General features: G+C 36.1%; 1 protein-coding gene across 3 annotated transcripts in view; it reads left to right on the top strand.

Moving 5' to 3' along the window:
• The window catches only part of Tasor (transcription activation suppressor), a 52,906-nt gene that overhangs the window by 8,048 nt on the left and 31,402 nt on the right, over positions 1-13,456 (top strand). For all 3 annotated transcript variants that reach the window (XM_041662315.1, XM_041662314.1, XM_041662316.1), the window contains exons 2-7: positions 5,273-5,418; positions 6,836-6,928; positions 8,742-8,814; positions 9,200-9,291; positions 9,873-10,034; positions 13,237-13,361. In XM_041662315.1, coding sequence (XP_041518249.1) covers positions 5,273-5,418; positions 6,836-6,928; positions 8,742-8,814; positions 9,200-9,291; positions 9,873-10,034; positions 13,237-13,361 — 691 coding nt within the window. The remainder of the gene's footprint in view (positions 1-5,272; positions 5,419-6,835; positions 6,929-8,741; positions 8,815-9,199; positions 9,292-9,872; positions 10,035-13,236; positions 13,362-13,456) is intronic.

Below are 13,456 nucleotides of genomic sequence, written 5' to 3'. Positions count from 1 at the left end.
GATAAAAACAGATCACTAGGGAATGTGTAAAGGGTAAGCTTAATAAATTTCTAAACTGCCATTACCAGCAATTGGACTTGAAATCTTTAAAAGTAGATGATATAATTTTATTTTGTACATATAATTGTTGGGGAAAAAAATCAGAGAACTAATAGTTGTGGCCTAACTAGTGAGTTATATGTGAAATGCTTAGGATACAGGTATTTATTATTAGACCTGAAGTAATATGATTATTTCTATTACTCCATTTGTAAGATTTATTTTCCCCCATTAGCAGGTGTTGTAGTTCCTCTTTGTTTTTCGAGACAAGATTTCTCTGTGTAGCTTTAGAGCCTATCCTGAAACTCACTCTGTAGATCAGGCAGTGCCGGGCTTAAAAAAGGTATGTGCCACCACTGCTCGGCTCTTTTAGTTATTCGTGACATGACTGTATAGGACATTGCGTTGGATTAAATTGGAAATGTTTAGTACTTTACAAATGGTTTATGTGACATTTGTATGTGTCTCTGTAATTTTGTATGTGTGTATGGAGAGGTGTATATGCAGGTGAGTACAGGAGCCCTTAAAGACCAAAAGCATCAAATGCCCTGGAGCTAGAGTTAGAGACCTGAGGCTATCTGACGTGGGTGTTGCAAGAGCAATAAGTGTTCTTAACCACTAAGCTGTTTTGCCAGCCCAGTGTTTTGACTAGTATTTGCTCATGATTAGATTGGTTGGAAGTAGTGTTTTTAGTTTAAGGAAAGTAATTTCTGTGTGAACTTTAAATTTCTTTATCAGGAGGTAACATAACAAAAATGTTGAATCATCCACCATTCCTCTAAAAGAAATTTAAACATCTATTTCTCTTTTCTATACTTGCATTTTGTTTTAAGATGGTGTTAATGGGGGCTGGAGAGATGGCTCAGTGGTTAAGAGCACTGACTGCTCTTCCAGAGGACCCAGGTTCAATTCCCAGCACCCACATGGCAGTTCACAACTGTCTGAAGATCCAGTTGCAAGGGATCTGTCAACTTTGCACCAATGCACATAAAATAAAGTTAAATAAACCATAAAATATTAAAAAAAAGATGGTGTTTATGTATGAATGGATTTTTTGTTAATTTCTTTTGAGATAAGGTCTTCTCTCAGTATATGTCACTGACTGGTGTGGTATTCTATACAGAGCCTAGGATGATCTTGAATTTGTATTAACTCAGTTTCAGCCTTTTGAATGTTGGGATTATAGTTGTGTTCTACTCTGCCAAGCTAGCAAGAGCCTGCTCTGCTTGCTTTATTTATTTATTTATTTATTTATTTATTTATTTTATATACAAACAATAGTCTGTGTGTATGTCTGCAGGCCAGAAGAGGGCACCAGACCTCTTTACAGATAGTTGTGAGCCACCACGTGGTTGCCAGGAATTGAACTCAGGACCTTTGGAAGAGCAGGCAATGCTCTTAACCACTGAGCCATCTCTCCAGCCCCTGCTTTCTTAATTTTTATTTTGTTTGCAGTTCTTGGAATTGAACCCAATTTTGTGCTTGCTAGAAGTGCTTTATCACTAAATCTTCATTTAAAACAAACGTTTTGGTAGTGGGAGCTTGTATTCGACGTAAAACTTTCGTTGCTACTCTGAGAACAGAAGCACAGCCAATGTTCTGAATTTCTGCAATTCTGTCCTGTTTTTGTTGTGACAGGGTCTACTTTGTAGCTGAATTTTATTGATATTCTGATGTGGAAGTAAATTCATATGGTATGAACCTAGTTCTAAATAGTAAATCACTTTTTTTCAAAAGCGCACACTGCTTCCCCACCATCAAGTGTAACTGGGATTGGAACTATAATAAGCGGGTCATGTGGGCCTGTTACTGTCTGTCCTAAGTCATCTTGATGTGAGAGAATAATGTTTTGAGTGTAGCATATTCATTAGTGTGTCTTGGGGAAGCACCTTCTTGTGATCTATGCTTCAGTGAAAAAAAAATTTTTTTATATAAACTTTAAAAAAAAAGTACCTTCTGTGTATTTTAACCATGAAATTGACTTGGCACTACTCATACTTCTACTTACAAACATGGAAAGAAGGTGAGCAAGTCAAGTGTATTGTGTGTTCTCACGGAGGTGACATTTTAGACTGGATACATGTACAAATTTGATTGCAGGATACCTTTAGTAGTTCTTACTCTGTTCTACACCTCCCCGCCCCCGATTTGTTGTTTTTTTTTAAGCTTATAGTCAGTCTTCCGTTTTCTTTCTCCTGTTTCTACCAGGCTAGCTGGCTGTGAGCTTCCTGGGAGCAGTTCTGTCTCTGCCTTTTATCTTATAACTTTACCAGGATCTGACTTTTTCTGTGGCTTTTAGGGACCCAAGCTCAGGTTATTAGGCTTGCACAGACAGCTAAGCCATCTCAACAGCCGCTTTTTTTCCCCCCAGTTACATTATTGTAACCATGTTTAACTTCTCAGGATGTTTGCTATGTTGTCTTAAAGTAGGTATACATTGGGTTTTACCTAATGGACATTGTTAGAACAATTTGTAATCAAAAACTTAATTTTTAGAGATAATACTGAGATACATGCCTAGTTAAAGAATGGGTATGTCACTTGACATTGTATCTTTTATAGTCTAATCAAAAAGAACTGAAAGTACAGTAAATAGCTTATTATAATTAGCTTTCAGGTGGCATACTTTTTTTTTACTTACACTTAAATTATGTGTATGTGTGTCAGGGGATGTACTCACAGGTGCAGGTGTTTAAGGAAGCCAAAGGTGTCAGATTCCCTGAAGCTGGAGTTACAGGTTATGAGCCACATGTCGTGGGTGCTGAGACTTGAACTTAAGTCCTCTGGAAAAACAGTACATGCTCTTAACCACTGAGCTGTTGTCTCTCAAGTGGCATACTTCTAATAGTATGTATAAAACTGAGAGTGATAGCACATGCTTATAATCGCAGTACTTGGGAGGCTAAAGCTGAAAGATGGCATGTTTGAGGTCAGTCTAAGCTACACAGTGGATTTCAGACTATTAGGGATTTTTTTTTTTTTAGTGGGACCTTGTTTCAAAATATATGTACATCAGTGTTTTCAGTGGAACCCAAAAGTTACTTAGTATTTGTTGGCCTTTAAATGAAAAAATACAAATGATGAATATAACTCTTTCTATGAATAATTCTGTCTACAGGGAAAAAGTATGCATTGATTTGTGGAAAGTTTATATGTATATATCTGGTATTTGAAATTAATTGAATGAAATTTTTATGTATACATTAGAAATTTAAGGTTATTAAGCATTATTTAAGGTTATTGTTTGTTGGCTTTTTTTATTTTGAGGTGGGATCTTACTATGTTGTCCTGGCTGTCTTAGAACTCAGTCTGTAGACCAAACTGGCCACAGACTCAAAGATCTGGCTATCTTGAACGTTGTGATTAAAGGCATGTGCCACTGTGCTTGGTTATTAAACCGAATAGGTTAGTGGATTAGTGTTATAAAAATTCCAGTGCCAGAGAGTTGTCATAGCTGGTAAAAGCACTCACTATGTATGCAAGCTTGTTTTACCACAGTCGAAGGAGGAAACTGATCTGAAAATTGTTCTATACATGTACATTTTGGCATGAGCATACCCACATTCATGCATGCACACAAATTTTAGTCAGATGAGGTGAGACATGCTTATTTCCAGCACTCGGGAGACTAAAGAAAGGATCTGAAGTTAGCCTAGGCCGCCCAAGTGAGAATTTGTATCAGAGATGGAAAAAAAAATTAAATGGAATGTAGAATGGTAAACACAAGGCATACCAAACTTAATTGTGTTAACCCTGCACCAGCTGCTTTGTTCTGCTTAGTACTTCTTTCTTTGTACTGCCTTACATAATGTATTTGACATATAGTGGTTGTTAGAAGTGGAGTTTTCCATTTTACAATAAGAGAACAAGACTGATTAGGTTATGTATTATGCTACAAGACCAGTAAATGACAAATCTGGTATTTCAGTTTTTTAAAACTTTAAAATGTGTTTTCTAATACAGTTATTGAAACACACGAAGCAAATGTTCTATTACTTTTTCCTTTTTGTTTGGAAGACAAGTCTCACTAAGTTGCCTAAGCTGTCCTTGAACTTCATCTGTAGTTAGCCATCAATTAGCTAGGATAAAGTGGTGGTGCACACCTTTAATCTCAGCGATATGAAGGCACAGGCAAGCTATAGAACAGTCAGGGATACACAGAGAAACCCTATTTCAACTTTAATGTTTGGTAGTTAAAAATGTTGCATTTTTTTAAATCAATAATACTACTCTTAACTTTATTGCTAAATACAAACTACCATTTTAGTTTATAGGTGCATTATCTAAAATTGAATTTTGCTTTTTTTTTTTTTTTTTTTTTTTTTTTTTTTTTTAAAGACAGGATCTTGCTATAAGTCCTGGCTGGCCTGGACCTTGTTCTCTAGATCAGGCCACCTCAAACTTTTGGTTATCCTCTTTTCTTTGTCTTTCAAGTGTAGGAATTATAGACAGGAGCTCTTGTGCTGGGTTTAGACTTTCATTTATGGTAAATCTTTATATTTGTTAAACTACCATAGTCTTAGGCATACTTTTTCAGTGTAGTGTAAATAGGGATTGAGACAAGTTGAGTACATGTATAGATTCCCTTGAGAATTTAACAATAGATTGCCGGGGCTGGAGAGATGGCTCAGTGGTTAAGAGCTCTGGCTGTTCTTCCAAAGGTCCTGAGTTCAATTCCCAGCAACCACATGGTGGCTCACAACCATCTGTAATGAGATTTGATGCCCTCTTCTGGCCTGCAGGGATACATGCAGGCAGAGCTCTGTATACATAATAAATACAATTAAAAAATATTTAACAATAGATTGCCTTATGTAGGTAGCATCCTTGAGTCTTATAAAATTGCAACCTTTGTGTGTGAAGCCAGATCCTCATTGCTGAAGGAACTAGTTAGTCTAGGTAAGTCTTAATTTTTCTTCAGTGAGTTAAAAACATTATTTGTGTCTGTCTGTGTATACACATGTACACATGGTTATGCAAGGAAGGGTAGACAACTTTTTATGAGGATTAATCTAAGGACCCAACTCAGTTGTCAGGTCTGTGCTGTAAGCACTTTCACCTGTTGGGCTGTCGGGACAGTTGGTCATCTTCAGTGAGTTTTAATAACTCTTGCATGTCATAATGTAACTTTTGATGCCTTTTGTTCATTTGAAGTTAGATATAAAATGAAAACCAGAAAAATGTACATTTATGATAGAATAATCTTACAGTACCTTTTTTTTTTAATTTTTAGCACTTTTCCAGTCATTAACTCCAGGCTCTAGAGAATTTGAAGATGTTTTAAATATTCTCCATTCATCTTACCTTGAGCAATCCTCAGTAACACATTTTAACTATAGAAGAGCTTGCTTGATACATAATGAACTTTTGGAAAAAGAGGTATGTATTTAGCCTGTGGAAGAAATCCTTTTTAAGTTTTTGAAATGATTTCTTTGTAGTGCTAGGAATTAAACCCCTGGGTTGAACTCATGCTAAGTAAATGTTCTATCCTGAGATATATCCCCTCCTAAATTGTATCTCTTTTATTGCTGTACTGTGTTTATCTGCTGTGTTAAATTGTTACTAGTGTGTAGTTATGCATAATCCTGAAATTTAGTCATCCATATAGGGATAGCTTACTATAAGAGTACTTACTTGTAGATCGACAAGTTTTTTCCTCTTTTATATGTGTTAATTAAATGTCAACATTGAAAGATAATAAGATTTAATGTGTTAAATAATCCTTTTTTCTTTTTCTAAAAATGCTGGCTTTGTTGTTAATTTTAGTGAAATTTTTTTTTTCTTGTGGATTCAAACAATTTCTTTTAAAAGATTGGGTCTTATGCTAGTTGAGAATGGTCAGGTTGGCCTTGAATTTGAAGTAATCCTCCTGTATCAGATTTCCAAGTGTAAGCAGGTCTCCCCCCATAGAAATTCTTACTGTAAAAGTATATACTAAGGGCAACTGTTGACAATGAATCCTAATTTCACATACAACTTATATGTTTTTTGAGTTTAATATAGGAAACCAGCATGTATAATTCTGATATAACACACAAATGAAATTTTAGAATGTTTAATATTTAATGCTTTCTAATGGATGTGAAATACTGCAAAGTCTGGTTTTATATCAGCTAGTATGCTACAAAATTTAACTTTGAATATCTTCCTGAAAGGCACTGTTACTAGTTCTCAAAAAAATAAACATTTGGTAGTTTGATGTGGTTTCATGGTATAGTAGGGATTATTTGTTAATTGTATAAGGAAATTTTATCTGAAGTTACAGTATATGGTTGAAGAGGTAACCTGAATACAAATACAAAATGCTTGCTATTCTAAGTAGATAATCTGTTTGAATCTAAAAGTAAACCCAGCAGTTTAGATTACTTGATGAATATGGAGCATACTGTTAGAATACCAAACAGAGGCTGGCCTCGAACTCAAAGGGATCTTCCTGTTTCAGCCTCTAGACTGCTGGCTTTCCAAGTGCCACTATGCCTATTTAAATTAATTCAACCACCTGTTATGTCCAGTATACCATGTTAAATGAGAAATAAAAGATAGCAAAACATCAATTTATAATCTTTGAGGAGATGGGGGAATAGTAAATATTTAATAGAAAATTGGCTAAAATTGGTAAGTACTAGATACTTTGGACTATTTTATATGGGGGATTAAAAATGGGAAGAAATAAAATCAAATTGAACATTGAATAGCAGAAAACATTGAAAGATATTTTGATAGGTTTGAGATTTCTTAGAAAAATTTCTTTAAGGTTAATGAAACAATCATGCTAAGATAGATGAATTTCTTTTAGTTTACAGAAAAGAGAAGAGAACTGAAGTTTGATGGTAGATTGGATAAGGAACTTTCAGAATCTTACGCATTTCTCATGGTTGATCGATACCAGGTGAGATAGTTCTGTTTCATTGTAAGTCACGAGTTTCGCTATCATTCAACAATACATTTTGATAAGCATGAGGTAACTTTTTTTCCGAGAGAGAGAGAGAGAGAGAGAGAGAGAATATATATATGTTGAACTCAGGTTGTAAATATTGGTGGTAGATTCCTTTACCTACTAAGCCCTCTTACCTAATCTTTGTTTATTCCTTATGATTTATCTTATTTTTAATAAAGTGTATGGTACGTGAACATGAGTTTGGATGTGTATTGGCTCTCCTGGAGTAAGAGTTACAGTAGTGAGCTGTAATACAAGCAGTGGTGAGCTGCCTGACATGAGTGCTGGGACTTCAGTTTGAGTTCTCTGTGCGCTCTTAAGCAGAGGCCTCTTTCCAGGCCTTGTTTTTTTTTTTGTTTGTTTTTGTTTTTGTTTTTATGAGCTATATAGATCAGGTTGGCCTTGACCTTGGGAGCATCTTGCTGCTAGTCACCTGTGGTTACAGGCATTCACTGTAAGATAACATTTTTATTGGCATATGAGTAGAAGAAATGATTCAGAGGGCAGATTATATGTTTTATAATTTCTTTTTCAAATGTGGTCATTGTTTCTCTGATCAGTTTCATTCTGTTTCTTCTCTTAATCAAGAGCATGCTTGATTAAACACTTTCTCTTAGGAAAACAAAATTCTCTCTGTCTGTCTCTCTTGTCTCTGTCTCTCTCCATATATATAAAACTATTTTTATATAGTTATATATATATAGTTATTGTTTTTGGTTTTTTGAGACAGGGTTTCTCTGTAGCTTTGGAGCCTATCCTGGAACTACCTGTTGTAGACCAGGCTGGCCTCGAACTCAAAGAGATCTGCCTACCTCTGCCACCTGAGTGCTGGAATTAAAGTGTGCATTACCACCACCCGGCTTCATATATATTCTTTTTTTTTTTTTTAAGATTTATTTATTGGGGGCTGGAGAGATGGCTCAGTGGTTAAGAGCACTGACTGCTCTTCCAGAGGACCCGGGTTCAATTCCCAGCACCCACATGGCAGCTCACAACTGTCTGAAGATCAGTTCCAGGGGATCTGACACTTCACACCAATGCACATAAAATAAAGTTAAATAAACCATAAACATAATAAAAAGAAAAAAAAAGATTTATTTATTATGTATAGTGTTCTGCCTGCATGTACACCTGGAGGCCAGAAGAGGGCACCAGATCTCATTACAGATGGTTATGAGCCACCATGTGGTTGCTGGGAATTGAACTCAGAACCTTTGGCAGAACAGTCAGTGCTCTTAACAGCTGAACCATCTCTCTAGCCCCTTCATATGTATTTTTATAGCCATTTTCCCCCTTTAATTAACACTAGTGATTAACTTTCTCTTTACTTGGGGCTGGAGAGGTGATTCAGAGATTAAGAGTATTTGCTGCTCTTCAAGAGGACCTGAGTTCAATTCCCAGCACAAGTGCTTGTAACTCCAGCTCCAGAGAATCCACTGCCCCTTTCTGGTGTTTGAGGGCACTGCACAGACAAATACATATTGTTCATAAATAAGAGTATTAAAAATAAATCTTAAAAAATATTTAACTATTTTTGTGTCTTATTTCCTTTTTGTGAGAATATCTGCTACAAGTAGCATAGATCAGGATAAGTTTCTGATAGGATTACCTAAGAAATTTAAACAAGTTTTACATTAAATCTCACTATTTAACTGAAATGTATTGTGAAATTTTTGTAATGTATAGTTTGGAAGATTAGTTTTTGAAATTTTACAAATTATTTTTTCTTGTTATGATTTCAAACTGAAATGTTTCATTTACTTAGGTTCAAAGCATATGTGAAAAAGGATTGCAAGTGGGCCAGTCCAAAATAACCATTCTTGGCAGTCCTTCTATGGGTAATTATTTTGGTTTTTTTGCTTTTGTTTTTCATTTATTGACTGCTATTAGTCGCCACTTAAAACTCTCAGTGTGATCTGCCTATAGTAACTGTTTATAACGAGACCAAGTTCTGAAATGTAATGCTGATTTTATTTCTTCGTTTCTTAGTTTTGCATACTTCTGATTGGTCAAATACTATGATTTAAAATGTTTCATTCTGGTCAAAATGATTTTTGAAAAATGTGATTAATTTCCTGTTTTACTCTGGTTTAAGCATCAGCCTTCTTTGCTGTCTTTAGTATTTCTCTTTTAAAAATTTGGCATATCTCCTATCCCTATTATTATTCGTTAAATATTTTGATTTAAAAAAACCTAATCAAATTATTTTTCTCTTTCTGCTAGGTGTCTATCTGTGTAGATATGCAGATCTCTTACAGGCTAATCCTTTGGAAGTTGGGGCAGTGGGAGATGTTGTTATTTTTAAAATAATGAAGGTAATTTTAAAATTTTAATTTTTATTTGTATATATCAAAGATAGCATTTAACTTGGACTTCAATTTTAAGTGATCTCATGACTTTAGGAGTTTGAATTAAAAGTCTTTATTTGGTGGTATATGAAGATACTTGAGAATTTTATGTTTTGAGACAGGGTTTCTCTGTAACAGCCCTAGCTGTCCTGGAACTCATTCTGTAGACCAGGATGGCCTTGGACTCACTGCCAGTTTAATGTATGTGGGGAGTGAACAAGCCATAGGATGCGCGTGAAGATTAGAGGAAGACTTGGGGGGGGGGTGGTGGAGTTAGTTCTTCCTGCAACCTTGTGGGACCTGAGAGTCAAATTCAGGTCATCAGGCTATGGTGTGTTTACCTACTGAACTGTCTCACTGGCCCTCTTTGTCTTTCTCACTAATGTGCACACACACACACACACACACACACACCACATTTAAACTGTTTCCAAAGAGAATAACATGTTGGTAATGTAAGTAGGTGAGCAGTTGAATAGCACCTCATTATGATAGTATATAGTAAAAATAAGGTTAAATATATACTTAAAATGTTTTGTTTATTTTAGGGTAAAATAAAGAGTATTTATGATCCTCTGAGTGTAAAAAGCTTGGAGCCTGTGTTAAATAAAAATGCGTTGGATCCTACACCAAAGCATGAATGTCATGTGTCTAAAAATGCCAGTAGAATTACGTCCCTTTTGGCTTACAGAGCCTATGAACTTACTCAGGTATGTACTTGGATCCAGTTTAGTGTGAAAGATTTATTATTGTATTTATGTGTGTGTCTGTCTTCCAGTGTGTGCAAACAGGTGCTTGCACTTGTAGGTGTTGTACGCCGAAGAAAAAGGTAACAGATCAGAGCTGGAGTCACAGGATATTCACCTGGCTTGTAAAGACAGTCCTGGGGTCCAAACTCTGGTCCTCATGATCAAGCAAGCACTTTAGCTGCTGACCCGTTTCTCTCTAGCATCACCTTATTATATCCTGAAATGCCTGCATTTCACAACCCTAGAAAGATCTTTACTTGTTTTGTTTTTGTTTTTTGTTTGTTTTTTTTCGAGGCAGGGTTTCTCTGTAACTTTGGAGCCTATCCTGGAAACAGGGTTTCTCTGTAACTTTGGAGCCTATCCTGGAACTCACTTTGTAGACCAGGCTGGCCTCAAGCTCACAGACGTGCCTCTGCCCTCCTGAATGCTGGGATTAAAGGCATCTTCCACCACCGCCCGGCTCCCTAAAAATATCGTATTGGTGAATAAAATACCATTTGCTTTTCAAAGTAAATGTCAAGCTCCTTGACTATCTTAGTTCATAAAACTTTGTTCTTTTGATATTACAATTCAGACTTAGAGTATATTTTTAAGCTTTACCAGATAATAGAAAACTGTACAAGCTTTGTTCTCTGCTTTTCTTAAAAAAAAAAAAAAATTCGCCGGGCAGTGATGGCACATGCCTTTAATCCCAGCACTCTGGAGACAGAGGCAGGTGGAGGCCAGCCTGGTCTACAAGAGCTAGCTCCATGACAAAGCTACAGAGAAACCCTGTCTCAAAAAAAAAAATCTTTGAGACAAGGTCTCAATATGTATCTCTTAACTCTTTATGTAGTTCAGGCTGGCTTTGAACTCACAAAGATCTGCCTCATGCTGGCATTAAAGCTATGTACTGATGTCAGCTTTTTGTTGAGAAGTTTGTTTTGAAACAGGGTCTCATTGTGTAGTCTTTGGCAGCTTAAAACTTACTAGGTAGACTGTACTGGCCTCAAATTCATTGAGGGATCTTCCTTGCCTCCTAAATGCTTGGATTAAAGGTTTGTGCCGTTACACTAGGCTATTTTCTCTTTCTTTTTTTTTTTCTTATCTTTTCTTTTTTGATATAGGGTCTTATGTAGGTTCAGCTTGGTCTCAAACTTAGCAAGTATCAATTATTTGCAACTGTCTTCTTAGTTAGGGGTGGTACTTTGTGTCTACTTCCCCTTCTTCATGCTGGGATTTTTATATGCTTTGAACTTGTGTAGGTCCGGTGTGGTGAGTTCATATGTTTATTAGTCCTGTTCTGGCTAGATTATGCTGTTTCCTTGGAGTCATGTACCATGTCTGGCTCTTGTAATCTTTCTGCCTCCTCTTTGCATTGATCCTGAGCCTTGAGTGGGGAAGAGTTTGATAAAGACATTTTTATTTAGTACCGAGTGCTACAATGTATCTCTCTCCACACATTTTCCAGTTGTAGGTCTCTGTTACCTACTACAAGAAGCTTATTTTGTGAGGGTTGAGTGATGCACTGATTTATGGGTATAACCATATGTCATTAGGAATCATTTTATTAATGTGTTTGTTTAGCAGAGTAATAGTAGTACGTTTTCCACTAGGGCCAATGACTTATTTAGTCTTAGGTTCTTAGCAGTGAGAGGGTTCCATCTCATGGAGTGTACCTTAATCCAATCCAAGTGCTAGTGCAATTGTGGTTCAAATGTTATTAACCAAATATCTTTCAAGCAAATTGCTGTTGTAGGTCAAAGTTTATAGCAGATTAATACTGATGATTGATTTTCTCTGGTAGCGTGTCCTTTCCAGCACCATGAATAGTTTGGGTACCAGCCCAGTTTCTGCATGTTTAATTGACATAATATCTTCAGCAGTAGGGCCTTATCAGGTTGTAGAGGGTAACCAGTAAACTTGGCAGTAACCTGTGTTGGTGGGTTTGTGGTAGGTACCTCTTTGGCCAACAGCTCAACAAGATGTAACCCGTTATTGGCCCTGAGGGTTTTTACTTGGTAGTGTAAGATATCTAGTTGTGGACATTGTTCTCTTGTATTATATGGTGATATATGGTGAGCCTAGAAATAATCTTCAAAATTTTTGTTGGGGCTGGACAGGCGGCAGGTAAATCAGAAAGGTCATTGGCTAGTCTTCCAAAGGACCTGAATGTTATGGTTGATAGTTGACACATGTCTGTAACTCCTGTTCCAAGGGACCAGATGCCTTCTGGCTTCCTCAGGCACCAGGGTAGACCTCTATATAGGCAAATGCTCAGAAGCATAAAATAATAACAAAAGCTTTCTGCAGTATTTGTGAAAAATAGTTTGTTGACTCCTTGTTGAAGTGTCTTAGTGGAGACCTATGACTGGGGGTTTTAACCAAAATTTTATTCATGAAAGGCATTAGGAGCTTCCTCAGTTCACTATTTTTGATGATATGTTGTTGGTAGACTTGAAATATAGTTAGTAACTGGGTTTTCTAGCACTTATAAACAAGAGCTTTAGATTAAAAAAATGTTTTGGAAGAATTTTGAAACGTTATTGAAATTAGTAATTTCCCAGGAAAAAGGACTTGATTATAGACTCAGGCCTTCTTTCTCAGTTTTCTGCAGTCAGAAAACTCCAGCATTGATGACTAGAGGGGAAGGGCAGAGGCTTGTGAGTGAGAAAGTAATCAACTTGACTTTTATATTTACAGTCTTTTGCACTAACAGAAAATGATACTTAATATTGGCTGAAATTTTGTCCTTAGTATTTTACTTTTTGTTTTTTTTTTTTAAGTCAGGGTTTCTCTTTATATAACAGTCCTGAAACTAGATCTTGTAGATGATGCTGGCCTCGGACTCAGAGAGATCCGCCTGCCTCTGCTTCCTGGCAGTATTTTACTTTTTTAATCAAGTTGACTTCTGGGCTGACCTAGCTTAGACTCCATTGTATAGTATTTTCATTAGAAAGTTAATCGCACATTCCTGTTGTCATCGCTCCAGAAGTAAACTTAAGGAATACCTTTGTTATCTGGTATATAGAATGCATAGAAAGTACCAATTTTTTGTTTCGGTGAAGTAGATGAACTCAAGCCTTTCCTGCCTGAGCTGCTTAGGTGGTACTTATGTTTCTTAATAAAATATCTTCTTTATTACCTATTCTGAAATGTTAATTTTGTGCTTTCTTATTTTTAGTATTATTTTTATGAGTATGGCTTTGATGAACTAAAACAAAGACCAAGACATGTTTGTCCATATGCAGTTGTGTCTTTTACTTACAAAGATGATAAACAGACGGCAAAGTTTATGTCTTCACTGAGGTAAGACAAGTTTACACAGAAAAATACTTCAGAAGTTATCATTGTCCTCTTCAACTTTTTTGACCTTATCTAGATAGGAACTAAAATGTGCTTTT

This window comes from Microtus oregoni, unplaced genomic scaffold (genome assembly GCF_018167655.1).
Source record: "Microtus oregoni isolate MIOR12 unplaced genomic scaffold, Mior012 000013F_ref0000133, whole genome shotgun sequence".
Classification (NCBI taxonomy): Eukaryota; Metazoa; Chordata; class Mammalia; order Rodentia; family Cricetidae; genus Microtus; species Microtus oregoni.
This window is presented reverse-complemented; position numbering and strand designations above follow the sequence as displayed.